Genomic DNA, 14027 nt, shown 5'->3' with positions numbered 1-14027 from the left:
CCCGCCCCCCCTGCCCCCCCCCCCCCCCCCCCCAAGTGCTGCTTACATAGTGTATCCAGCCTGGCTCCCTTCTTTTTCTTCTGTGTGCACTGTTTGGGCAGCCCCTCTCCCCCTGTCGCTCTCCATAGAACCACAGGCAGTCTGGCTCCCTCCTCCCAGTCACCTGCTCTGGAGTGCAAGTGGTGCTGCTTCATACCCCCAGCTGTGCTCAGCACTCGCCCACCCCTCTCCTGGTCACATATACCAGCATGCTGCAGTGTTGGGACTAGCAGCCAGGCAGGAGCCTGTGGGCTACATACTAACTCTTTAGGAGCTGCACGTTGCCTGCAGGCTATCATTTAGGCAGCCCTGATTTAACTCCATAATGATTAGTATATTTCCTTCTGTACTGGGTCACACATTATCTACCTGGCCTAGATGTTAAATTGATAGGCCTGTAATTAACTTGGACCTTCCCTTTTACCTTTTTAAAATACTGGCATGGCATTAACTTTATTCCAGTTTCCTGGATTTATTGAAAATCGGCCTTAGCAGTTCAGAGACAACCTTGGCCAAATCCTTTAAAACTGGGATACAAGTTCTCTGTATCTGCTTATTTAAAATATCAAGCTTTAGAGGATGTTCAGCATCCTCCTGTGTTACTGTTTGAATGGAAAATAGTTAGTTGTAAGATATAATGTATCATCTATTTTTCCTCAAATACAGAGCAAAGCTGTTGAATACAATCTGTCCTGTTTGCATTACTAACAGTTCTACCACTTCTATCTAGCATAATTATTCTTCGCAAACAAAATTTTTGAGAAGTAGAAGAGTTGAAGACAAGTGACAGGACTAATTAGGGACCTGAAATGAGATCAACACAATTGCAACTGGTGAATTTTTGTGATGATTTAAATAAGGAGGAGCACAATAAAAATACACAAAATAATTATTCGTGTTTAGAAGGTGGATCAGAACCATATAAAAACAAGGTGTTGAATGAGACTGAAAGGTGGCAGCAAACTCAAAAAGGGTAAAAAAAAAAAAAAGAAATAGAACTTGAAAAAGTGTATGCTTAGACTATAACTCATTGCTACAGAGCATTGTTGAAATAAACAGTAAGGGAGGAATATCAGTAATTTTTATAGATAACAGTATCCAGGGCTATAGTAAATACTTAAAACAGCCAACCAAGCCCTCTTCTAAGCACCTCGTACTTTAGGGTTTACGGAAATCTCTTGAAAGCCATCAACTTAAAGTTGTTTTAAGATCGTCATCTAATTGCAGAATATACGTGCTAAGAAAGTAAAATACGAGAAAAGTATGTAATCTTGAGGATCTTAAATATGGAATAAATTGTGCAAGTTCCTTATTGTGACAGAAAAAGGAATGCGTTTTTCTTAAGCTGTTAGATTCAACAGTTAAAATTATATATCTAATAATTTATTTTGTCAGCTGAATGCAAGTATTTTTTATTTAAATCTTTGTTTTGTGATAACCACCTAAATATGTTAATTAACATATTTTAATGCAATACTGAATTCCAGGCTTGTTTTTGAATTTGATCAGTTTATGCAGTTTGGATTATTTAAATAGGTATGCTTATCTTCTTTGTGCAGGCTTATCAGTAACAGCAGAGCAAATAAATTCTCATGGTTCCACTGTACGGAAAACTGAAACTAGAGTTGAAGAGGCATTTCGGAACAAACAGAAAAGTGCCATGGCAGTTTGGCACAATTCTGCAAATAAATGTGCATGTGAGTACTTCAGATCAGATCATATTATGTGGAAACTAGAACAGTAACTTAGACGGCAATGATCACGGATTTCATATGCACCTAAAGTTTCTATGTTTTTGGTTGCAGTGATTCTTTAATGCTTCTCCTGCAGAAAGTTACTCCAGCTTTGCAGCCATTGTATCTTTAGGGGCATCCATTTTACGAATGCAGGAAACCTCTGCTGATGTAGCTATGAAAAAGAAGTGGAAAATAGAATTTCAAAGTCTTTTTTGCAGTGCAAAAATACAAGCATCAGGATAATTGTGAAACTAAGGATTATTTTTTGGTGTAAAATAAACAGTTGTCTTCCTCAGGGGTTGGAATCCTCTTAACAAAGTGTTTAGCTTAAGATTTTCTTGTTTGACATTTGTATGTAAATACATTTTTCTTGTGTTTGTTACCTACAACATACAAAGTGCTTTATGGTTGAAATTAGAAAATACGTTAACTTCAGGCTACACTTTGTCTCTTGGGATCCAGTTTTGAACAGTTTAAGTATTCATTATTGGAAGGTATTAGCCACTCTTAAATGAACGGAAAATGAAGATATCCAAAACCTTACAGAATCAGTACAGTAAAGTCCTTGGAGTACCAACATATTCTTGGTTATGCTTGCTAGTATGCAGCATTGGTTGCCTAAATGTGACGCAGTATAGCAAGGGGGGCACTTAACTGTTCTAGAGAGGTGACTGAGGAGAGGAGCGTAGGAAGACTGTGGGAGAAATAAAATAATGACAACAGCTCTGAGCAGGGAACTAGGGCTCTCTGAAAGCAGCAGGTTTCGGAAAAGGACGGATTTTCTTTTTAAAAAAAAAAGTAATTTAGATTTTTAAATTTACAGAGAACGTTTATATGGATGAGAAATTGATTTAATTTATAATACAGAGGGGATTTTTGATCTTGGAGGTAGAATCATAGAAAAATCATTGAATCAGAAAATTAGGGATTGAAGGAACCTCAGGAGGTCTAGTCTGACCCCTTGCTCAAGGAAGGATAATTACTATCTAAACTACCCAGCACAAGTGTTTCATCTAAAAAATACAGCAAAAAACACTGTTGCACAACTGCCAAGTGTATTGCCCCATAACACCAAGGACATTCTGACCTGCTGCAGGTGAGGCAGAGGGATGAAGGCATTGTGAATGTCCTTGCCACTACCTGGACAAACAGTTTTAAAAAATATACTTGGGAGATGTAAGGAAGAGGACTGCAGTCCATGCTACAAAGGAGGACAAAACCCCTTTATGTGGCAGGGGTGAACAATGATTTTGGGCAGAGTGCCAAAAACACCCCAGCCTCGACTTGTAAGATGTTGGTGTGCCAGGGGCGGATGGAGAGGTGAATGGACAGTGAGGTAGCTGTGAGGGGCCCAATCCTTGTTGTGGCAGCACAAACCAAGCCCCTTCCACACCATCTGCCCGGAGGCACACATATACCTGCCGCTAGCAATGAGCCATGCTGGAGTTCCACAGACCTTGGTGCAGCAGCTTGCAGCTTCCCCACCACCTGCTGCTGTGGGTGCGTGTGTACCTCCAGGTGAATGGTGGGGAACGGGCTGGGGCTGCACTGCTACAACAAGGATCAGGCCCCTTGTGACTCTCCTGTTGTCCACCCTGAGGCCACTGTGTGCCCACGGCCAGCAACGAGCCAGGCTGGAGCTCTGCAAACTTCAGTGCAGTGGCTTGCAGCTTCCTGGCCTCCTGCCACGGCTGGCCTGGGCTGTGGGCAGGCCCCTGCTGTTACCAGATTTGCCCGTCATTTTGGGGTGCGCTCATTTATTAGGGGTATGTTTCTGGGGTCTCTGTATTTCTATCAGTGTGCTGCTTGTGTTGCTTGTGTTTATATATGGAGCTGTGTCTCTGCCTTCTGCAAGTCCTCACCCCCAATGGAGCTGTCTTGCAGGTCTCGATTTCAGTGGGGCTGGGTTCCTCCAGCCACCAAATCAGTCAAATACATACACGTACAGATTAACATGGCACGCCTGCCTGACCTGGCCGGGTTGATCAGCATGTACAGGCTGACACCCTTATATGCCAGGAATCTGTTCATTAAGGTAACGATAAAATGCAGTCAGACACAAGCACACAGGTGAGCAAAATACCTCTGAATCAGGCTGGGTGTCCAGCTGACACCCTCATGGGCCAGCATTCAGTTCAGTAGGGCATGTCTGAGCCAAACTGGGTCAGTCAGCCTATACAAGCTGATCCCCTTATGTGTCTCAAACTCGGCACGTCCCAGTCTTTTGCTCTAACTGTTCTAGTAGTGGTAACCTCTTGATGAACGGACCCCACAGTATTTTTGGGCTTCACAGGGATCTTTGGCTTAGGTAAAAGAAGTGTTGCTGCAGAGCAAGTGGAGAAGGGGAAGTAGAGAAAGAAAAATACACCTGGTTACCACCAGTTTGACTATAAAAGTTTTATTTATTGCTAAGTATATGAAACTTATGATGGTACTAGTAGTAATCGCCATGCACGGAAAAAACAGACAAAAACAATTACAATATTATCCTGGTTTAATTGAGTATTTGAGGAAACCTAGCTCAAGCTTAAGTAATAAAATTCAGGTTCAGAAGGCTATGCCTAGAGAGAAAAAGAAAAAGAGAGGGAGAGAAAGAGGGAGGAAGAGCTGGGATCTCACTATTCCAAGGTACTCGGGTGTTTTGTTGACAGGCAAAGTTCCTAGCACAATCCTTGAAGGTTAAACAGGCGACGGAAAGAGACCACCTGTTTATCGCAGCTTCTCGAGAACAACAGTGGATGGTGTCAGAGAGATTTCTCCCTCTTGAAGCACACTGTTTGCTGCCTTAGCTTTCTTATACCCTTAGTCCAGCCTCTTCAAAACATTCTTTTCATTATGTAAATCAAGAGGGTCCCAAGCCGTAATTGATGGGGGAAAATCCTGTTTATATAACAGTTTTAATTTAAATGAATTACCTTTTTCAGTGACGAGGGGGGTTATCTGGTTTGGAACATCTCAAGAAACTGATTTAACAATGTGGAAAAACATAAAGTTTTAAGGAGTAACCAGACACCTAGAAGCCAGCTTGAAATTACTATGAATATAGAAGATATACTGGAAGGGATACTGGATTATTTCTTCTCAGATGGCCTAGCTATGCTTGCATTGTGAAGTCAGCATCACTGTTTTGTATTTTACCTGTTTGAATAAGCTTCAGCTTACCATGACTTTCAGATCTTACTGTAGTCTTTTAACAGACTTAAGGAGATAACTTGGAGTGTTCATAAACTTTGTGGGGAGGACTTCCACCAGTCATCCCGGGAAAAGTATGACAGCATTTGTGGTCAGGGCTCCAACGGGCTGGACGTTGTGATGAACCCTTAACCATTGTTCAAATGTCACCCATACCTGCTCTGACTCGGTCTCTTGCCTCAGCATTCCCTAACCCGGCAACTGAGTTTTAGTTAATCAAGTTTAAATAGGCCTCCCGTACTGGGACCGGGGAATGTACAGCCAGAGATGCCTGTTAAACTTTTCTTCTGCTTAGTTCTGGTTAGGTGAGATTGTGGGGAGGGAAGAAAAAGTCCTTTGTAAGTCCAGCAAGCTGAGTGCCAGCTCAAGAACATAGAGCTGACAGGTAACACTGCTGCCTGCCATGGAGTCCAGGCCACTTGCAGCAGGCAGGGGGGAGGCTGCAAGCAGCTGCACTAGTCTGCCTGCGGCAGGTGCATGTACACTTCTGGGCAGAAGGCTGGGGAGGTGTGAGGGGCCCGATCCTTATGGCGGTGCAACCCCAGCCCCTTCCCTGTCTTTGTATGCCACACTTTGGCACGTGCCAGGGGTTGCTGACCCCTGCTCTATGGTGATATGACCACAAGGTAAAATTCCTTTCTTGATCCCAAATGTGATGATTGATGTGATCCTTAGTGGAAGAGCAAGATTCTCTAACCAGGAACCTCTGGGGGTTTTAGTCCCTGCAGGAGTATAAGAACATGCTTCTCAGCTTTGGGCTGGGATGTTTTTGTTTTACCACCACAAATTCGTGAGATATTTGGAAGGGGGATATGGCGAAATGTTTCTACTTAAGAAGTAGCCCTTGCTGTCAGTTTGGCAAAATTTGACTTAGAAACATAGTATACTAATATCAAACAATAATATGTTTTGATTACATGAGACAAAAAGGTGCCTGACTTACATTACACCTAAGACATGATCAACCAGTTAATCACATCTTAAGTAGTAATCCATTAATGCATTTTTAATGTCACAATAAAACATGGGATAAGTCCCAAAGTTTATTACCCAAACTGTGCACCATAACTTTGTGGTTGGTTCCCATCATGCCTTAAATTGCACGTGTGCCTAGGCATCAGTTGATTGTTTGATGCCCAGGCATTCCCAAGCCTTGAGGGGGGATGGTTTGGGGCCTGCAGCGCCAGCCTCTGGGAGGGAGGGGAGAGGGCATCAGTTGAGGGCTGGGATCTGCAGTCAGCTGCCGCTTCCAGCCTTGTGGGGCACATTGGAGCCCTTGACTGCTGCATTCTGGAGGCTGGGAGTATGGATCAGCCGACTGGCTTGGTACTTGCAGGTCCAGATGTGACTGGGATCTTATCCCACAGTTGCACCTTATGCCATGCGCATGTAGCATGAGAGGAAGCATGATTGTTGGGATTGCATATCAGATCCCATACTGCCTTAATTGAATGTCTGCCTGGCAACAACATGTTCTTTCCAGATAGCCATTTTAAGTCTTCCATCTTTTCTTCATCAGGGTTCAAACTAAGTTCGCTTTCTACTTTTATGATGTTTATATAGTTCTAATACAGGATTTGCGTATGCTGCAATAACATCATTTTTCTGATTGGCTTCATTTTCTAGGAATTTCCTTTCAAACATTTGGCAAATAGCTGCACCCCTAACTTATTATAAACTAAATTGTTATGCTGTCATCGAATCATAGAACATTAGTGTTGGAAGGGACCTCAGGAGGTCATCTAGTCCAACCCCCTGCTCAAAGCAGGACCACCCCAACTATATCTTTCCAGCCAGGGCTTTGTGGAGCTGGGCCTTAAAAACCTTGAAGAATGGAGATTCTACCATGTCTCTAGGTAATCTGTGCTTCACTACCCTCCTAGTGAGAGAGTTTCTTCTAATATCCAGCCTAAACCTCTCTTGCTGCAACTTGAAGCAGCACCAGCTATGCTGGTATGAACTCCACTGAAGTAAGTAAAGTCACTCCAGTTTAATATGAACAGTAAAATTCAGCATTGTGTCACTGTAGTTATTTGCTACTTCTCTTCTGTCTTGTTGCTTATACCATTAAGTTTAGTGTTGTTGGCATTTTAGTAATGTTCTTGGCAGAGTGTTTTCAGACTTAGTCATGACTGTTAATTATACTTCACACTGCCTTGAAAAAAATAGTGTTCTTTCAGTCAAGCCTTTGCATTTTTGCTGTTTTTTCTTTCTTAGTGGCTGGCAGATTATTTTTTTAAATAGCAATATAAATATAGGGGGGGCTGTTAACTTTTGTTAGTATAATATTTTTGGAAGGCTAGTTAGCTGAGAGCCACCTACAGTGAATTGTATATTACTGAATAGTTATCAAAGATGCAGCCTGTAAGTCGGATCAGGCCCCGGGAGCCACATCATCTGGCCCCAGTTCTGGCCCTGGGCCTTGAGTTGTCCCACATGGCACATGTGGTGGTCCCCAGATCAGCCCCACATACAGGGCTGGGGCTATGTAGTGCCTGTAGGGAGCCAATGTCCCATTCCCCACCCTACATGCCAGCTCCACTGCCCACTCTGGCCTGTCTGAAATTGCACCACATGCAGGATCTGCTGCAGCTGATCCAGGTCTGTGCTGTACGTGGTGCTAGTCCCTGAGTGGCTGGAATAGGTACCACATCTTGAAGCAGAATGAGAACTCAATAATTACTGCATATGTAAAATCTGTAGCCATGTAAAATGCAAAATTAACCCCTAATGACTCTGAGTTAACTATTAGCAAGCAGGCTATTAAAGCATCGAAATAAAATTTAACAAAATCCCAAAGTATTACCCGGTGTCCAAAGTTCCTAGTAAAACTAATGAAAGTTGAGGTGTCCCAAGGACCACAGATTAGATGGTTCTCATTTATGTGTAGAATTGTTGCATAGAGGCCCATCTGGTGTCAATTTGGATTCACCAGCGGCAGTCCCGGACTCTGGCAGCTAATGGTGGTTATGACGGTGTCAGTTATATTTGATAATTCAGTGGGAGGAGTATTTTGCTAAAATTCTGTATCGTAGACAATTGTAAGTGGCATAAGCCTTAACAAAATAAGAAAGCTGTGCAGTCACACCAGTGGCAGCAACAATGCAAGTTGTAGTGTAGACGGGGCTCGTGAGGGGTCAAGAATTTTTATCACTGAGCCTGCAAGCATGTTCTTCGTGGGTGTGAGATTGATACAGCGTGCGGATAAGTGTTATGGGTACGTGCCATAGTGATATGGGTGAAAGGATGAGTGGAGATATCAGTGGTAGTGTGTAACTGTGAATAGGGTGGGAAATATGTATGTGCTGTAGCATAACTGAGAAGGGTAACCAGGGCAGCAGTGCCTCCTTTGGGGAGGAGTGCGACAACAGCCTCCGGGGAATATGGCTGCCCTGTTACACCTCTGTGTATATAGCAAATGGTAATGACAACACCATTTCATCCTGGTGTAGCTGGTGAATAAGACTGTACAAATGTTCAAATGGGCCATAAGTAGTCTTGTGTTTTTTTTTCTCTCCCATTAAAAAAAAAATAACTGGGGGAAGCACTGTGCAAATGTTGGAGGGGCTGCACAGGTAGCCTTTGCTTCTCCCTGCATGCAGCCAAAGAGCCAATAAGGTCTGTAGGCTCCTCTGGCTGCCAGAGTGTGCCAAGAACAGCCAAGTGCACCCTGGGTTTCCCTGGAAAATTTCTGCTTCCAAACCCTTCCCTCTCTTTTGAGAGTGGAATCCCAGAGCTCATCTCCTCTCTTGTCAGTCGCAGGCATGTCAGGGTCTAGGTCTGGGGGCACTGGGGGCATGGGTCTGGGAGTCAGGGTCTCAGGAGTGTCGGGGTTGGCATCTGGTTCATGTGTAGGGGCACAGCTGCCTCAGTGTTCTGTGCGTCTCTGTAGCCCTGAAGTGCAGACCAGCACTGGTGAAAGGGGCTGGACATCCCTGGTACTGAGGCACTTAAGGTAGTGGTAAAGGGAGAACAGAGGGGTTGCTCTATGCACAGCTTCAGCAGTGGAGTTCAGCTGAGTCAGACTGACTCCTGGGGCCTTGAGGGGGAAAGGGCACGCAATGGGGCTGAGATGCTGGTCTCAGAGAAACTGTGAACTTTAGGCTGCATTATGTTTCTAACAGGAGAAACAGTTCTCCTGGCTGTAAGTGTACTAAGTTGCTGCTAAAGTAGTGAATGTTAATTTTAAAGCAGTTTATGGGGAATATTGTGGTGGGCACATACAAAAGTGACCGGGGTGAAAGGGTTAGATAAAGATAAAGCTCTCCTTTGATTATTGCATTACTATAGGAAGAACAATCTATATTCCTGCATCCTGCCAGTAGATGGAGTGTGTGTCATAATTTTGCTGGTTTCCAACCACAACTCGATAGTCCATTCAAGAAATAATTGCTTTTGAATTTTTCTGTTGCAGTATTCAGTAGTATTGTGTGTTATTTGGTAGACTATAGATCAAATGGCATTTTACTTGCATAAAAATCTGCACAGCCTGGAGTGAGAGGTGTTCCACATTGCTGTGATTGTCAGGGCAAGGAACAACCCTTGTAGATTTATCTGAGTGCATTATGTGAAGCATTAAAAATAACTCAAAATCCAAATTGTACCTAAAACTTTATTTCATAGCAAGTAAAACAAATAGAGAAAGCACAATACTGATTTTATCCCACTAAATGAAGCAAGGCATGATATTTGATTTAAACTACATAAAGCTGAGATCAGTCAAAGAAATTGTTGCAGAAAACCTACTTTCAGAATAAAAAAACATTTTTAGTGTACTATTCCTTTTTCAGCCGTGGCTTTGGGTGAATTAGTCTTTGTCAGGATTTTCAAATAACCTGAGATCAGAATGTCTGCTGGATCTAGTGGTGGAAGGATAAATCTTTTTAAAAATCTAGATGACATTTTTTTTTAAAGCAACTTTAAAAAGAAAAAAAATCCCCCTTTGTTTTTCCTGTCTTCTTACATTTTTTATTCTTAGTCCCTTTGGTCAATTTATTTATTCAGTTGCCTTTTCTTTGTTCCTTTTAATTTTGTCATTGTTTCTGAGTGTTTAGTGGATGTTAATGAGCATTGACTGTTGAGCATTTAAGTGGTTTTAAAGCAAATAAAGTGCCTCAGGAAAGAGAAGACTGTCCTATTTTTTTTTGACATTTCCTGTATTTAGGACCAAAATCTCTACAAATTTGATGCTGGTGGCTGCTGGCGGCTTAACTGTTACTCAGAGCTTACAGGGTAAAGATGGTACAATGGCTAAAATGCTGGTGGCTTTTGATGCCTTGTCACTGTTAGCATTATAGTTTAACTGGCCTCTTTTCTGTGGAGAGCTAATTTAATTGGGCTCAGCACCAGGTGAACATGGCTGTACCGCCTCCGATTCCAGGAGTCAGCACATGCCGAGCTACTCGGTTATCTTTGCACCATGCCGCCTTGCACTGTACGGACATATTCAGAGAAGAGAGATGCTGTAACCTGAGCTTGGACAGTTGGACTGATCATTCTCTGTACCTAATTTTATGTTAGGCACAGAAGACTTGCCATTTGGATTAGAACATTGTTCCATCTAGTCCAAATTCCTCAGTGACAACCACCAGCTGTTTCAAGGGAAGGAGCAAGAAATCTCAGTTCACATTCTTGAATTTCCTGTTTTTGAATGACACTGGCATTACTTCTTAGCCTCTTAGCTAGTGTGTTCTCTTAAGCCCCAAACAATTAGCCTTTTATTTCTTCTAAAGAAAAATCCTTTAAAAATAAAACTTAACCCTTTTCATGGATCGCTTTCATGAGAGCGTACTGTATTGTAAGTTAGAAGTCAGGTTTAGGTCTCAGGCAGTGGAAGTAGTACTTTAGAAACATGAGGTAGGCATTTTATTCCCAGGACTGAGAAGTTACTGCCCTGTTCTGGATATGAGAAAACTGAACCTGTGCTAGGGCTCTAGTTTAGCTCTGGCCGTAGTAACCCTGAACGTAACTCGCCATGGTTGGTATGCAACTATTAAATTTTTTTTTTTTTTTTTAATATTAGAAATTTATCTATAATACATGGATATCCATCTGGGGGATTGTGCAGCCATTGAGCTGTTCACTATCAAAAGAACAAAAACGTTACAAGTTCCTCTTCAGAATAGAGTAGAATAAAGGATATCTGTGATGTGTTCCTGAATCCCTGGTTCCAATATCTCTCTGATTTTGCCGAACCCATGAGTTACCAAAATATTCATGCAGACCTTGGACAAAATGATAATGATAGCACCAGATCAACCAATGCATTTTTGGTTCTCAAACCTGATGACTCTTTCCATTCAATCTCCAGTCTAATTTCCTCCTCAGCAATACATGATATTCTGAAGACAAGGACAGGTTTTTCCATTTTGGATTCACCATCCTCCCACTTCATGGCCAGAGATGCGTTCTGCTTAACCTTTGTTCATCTGAGTTATAGAATATTCTTATCTATGGCAGAATAGGTAAACCGCAGATTCCAATGAAGTAGGCAAGTTTCATGGTCCAGGCACAATAGGAACAGCTTTCTGATTTTTGACAGATACTCGACATACTGACAACATCTATCCTTAAAGCTCTCAGGTTTGCTCATAAACTTGTTGAGGACCCACCTACTAGGCCTCTCCCCTTTCCAGTCAATTATTTGACCACATTCTCTGATGACTACTTTCTTCTGTAGCTTGACTCTACTTTTCACTGTTCAGTATTTTTCAGAGATTAATCCTTCCATTCTTTTTACATGAAACCCACCAAGCTTCTGATGATTATATTGGTTCTCAAAGTAGTTTTAGGAAAAGAAAGTATGATACTAGAATGCAGGAAGCTGCAGAAGTTTGTGCCTCTTCTTTCCTGTTGTTTTGTTTAAGCATGTCCAGTTCTACTCTTCCTAGGGCTGGGCTGTTCTTGGCTGTTGTCCACTGTGACTGTGGGGATATATCCAGGGCCCTGTCTCTCTTATACCATTACCTACAACTGGGGGATGAGCAGAAGAGACCTGGAGGAGCTCAGTGTTACTTAAGAACCTAAAATACAGAATTTGAGGCATATGTTGCCACCACCAGACAGATTTTCAGAATCGCACCTTGCAGTATTCTTATAGAAGTTTAAAAAAAAAAAAAGTGTTTTTTTTTTTTATTCTTTGTAAAGCAGATCTCTGTATTTTCTTGTTTCATAACTTACAGGGTCCAGAAACCTCAATCAAGACTTGGGACAGTGTTGTGCTATGTGTTATGCAAACAGGTATCTCTGTCATGAAGAGTTTATAGTTTAAGAAATTTTTAGTAAAAAGAGTGCAACTAGGTGGATTTGAGTAGAATATTTTTAGGTATAGCAGATAATATAAACTGTCTAGATACTTAATATGCGTAGCCCTTATTTGCCTGCCACCTATATGTTGTTAATTAATTTCTGTTAAGTGTATCAGTAAAAGTGGCTCCTGAGGAACTTGCATGGAACAGGGCAGTGGCCTTACAGATTAACTATGTATAAAGGGCAGCCTTTAAGAAATGTGAAAGAGCTAAGATCTGGAGGTACTGTACAAATAATGACTCAAGTTTCTTTAACATGGTAAAGCCAGTAAACGGAATCAGAGATTGGGGTTGACAGGTCAGAGGAATGGTCCAGGAGGTTGATTCTAGTAACCGTAGCTTGAGTACATGTGGGAGGAGGAATCGGGAGAGTGGTGTTTCATAGATTTCTAGGGTCAGACGGGACCTATTAGATCATTAAGTCCAACCCCCTGCTCTGGGCAGGAAAGAGCATTGGGGTCTAGTAACCCCAGTCAGATGCTTGTCTAATCTCTTAGATTAGAGAGTGTTATGAGAGCCTGAGAAAAGTTGAAGGTGTCAGGATGGGAACTGATGGAAGCCTGGAGAGAGATTTTGCTGCATAGATAGAGAGGAAAGTCTGCATCTTGGGGGTGTTTGGAGAAAGAAACATCATGATTTTGGGATGCTGCAGTGAAGTGCATGTCTAGTTCTAGTTTAATGGGGGAGGCATGGATAACACCCAGGTTGCAAGTATGAGGGGTTGAAAACATGGTGATTATCACAGTGCAGGGAATAGAGTGAGTTTGGGACGGAAGACGAAGCATTCAGCTTTAGCCATTTGTTTTTGTCACCACCTGTTAATTATGTAAGTGAGAAGGGCTCCTGTCATGTGGCATGCATCACCTATGCCCTGGCTATTTTTATTCTAATTTTTTAGTACTGTTTTTCAATTGGAAATACTTTCAGCAACAAAATAAAATTAGTTTTACCCTGAGAAATGACTGTTTAAAATAGTCTTATTCAGTATATCTGCTCCTTTTGTGTGCTCTGATTTTAGTGAGCAAAATAGGTTTATTTCTTCTGCTTCAGTGGAGGAATGGTACAGCTGAGAGTCGGCCTGGGAGGAGTTCTTGTAGTTACTGTGTCTTAATTGTTTGCAGCTGTGAAGCCCAGCTTGCACAAGTGTGATGAGGCCTGCTTGGCCAGCAACTTCTGGTGCTGGGAAATGAAAAAGAAAAGAACCCAGCTAGAGTGTTTGGTCCTGATTCAGCAAAGCTCTAAACAGACAAAAATATCTAAGTGTAAGTGTGTGAGTAATTCTTTTTCCTTTGATGGGATTTTCACACGCTTAAATTTAGGAATATGCTCAGCTGTTTTGCTGAATCATGGGCTCTGACCCAGGCTCAGTGTGGTGTATTTTACTTGTAGACTGAGCATGTCAGAGGTACAAATCATTGAGAATAGATATGAATAAAAGTTTTTCCAACCAAAAGTTGATTTCTTTTTTTTCTTTTCTTCTCTTTTTTTTAAAGAATACTGTCCCTTTGAAATGACTTGTTTGCTAGAAGGAAAAGATATATATTAATTGTAAGTCCTGAATTTTAAAAATTTCTATAAAAAATGACCATAAAGTTTCTGTTCCCTCTTTGTCTTTTCTGTACAGGTCTTTTGAACAGGTTTGAGAGCAAACTTTCCTGTGAAAAAGGGTCTCTCGCTGTTGCGTTCTCTCTTTCTCTTTCTCTCTCGCTCTCACTTGTGCTCTCTCGCTCTCTCTCTGCTTCTGAATGTTCAG

General features: G+C 42.0%; 1 protein-coding gene across 1 annotated transcript in view; it reads left to right on the top strand.

The window, feature by feature from the left end:
• ATAD2B (ATPase family, AAA domain containing 2B) overlaps positions 1-14027 on the top strand; it is a 119422-nt gene that overhangs the window by 89042 nt on the left and 16353 nt on the right. Inside the window, exon 24 of the mRNA XM_006025400.3 lies at positions 1599-1736. Coding sequence (XP_006025462.2) covers positions 1599-1736 — 138 coding nt within the window. The remainder of the gene's footprint in view (positions 1-1598; positions 1737-14027) is intronic.

This window comes from Alligator sinensis, unplaced genomic scaffold (genome assembly GCF_000455745.1).
Source record: "Alligator sinensis unplaced genomic scaffold, ASM45574v1 scaffold780_1, whole genome shotgun sequence".
NCBI lineage: Eukaryota > Metazoa > Chordata > Crocodylia > Alligatoridae > Alligator > Alligator sinensis.
Note: the sequence above shows the minus strand (reverse complement) of the source record. Positions and strands in the feature narration are given on the sequence as shown.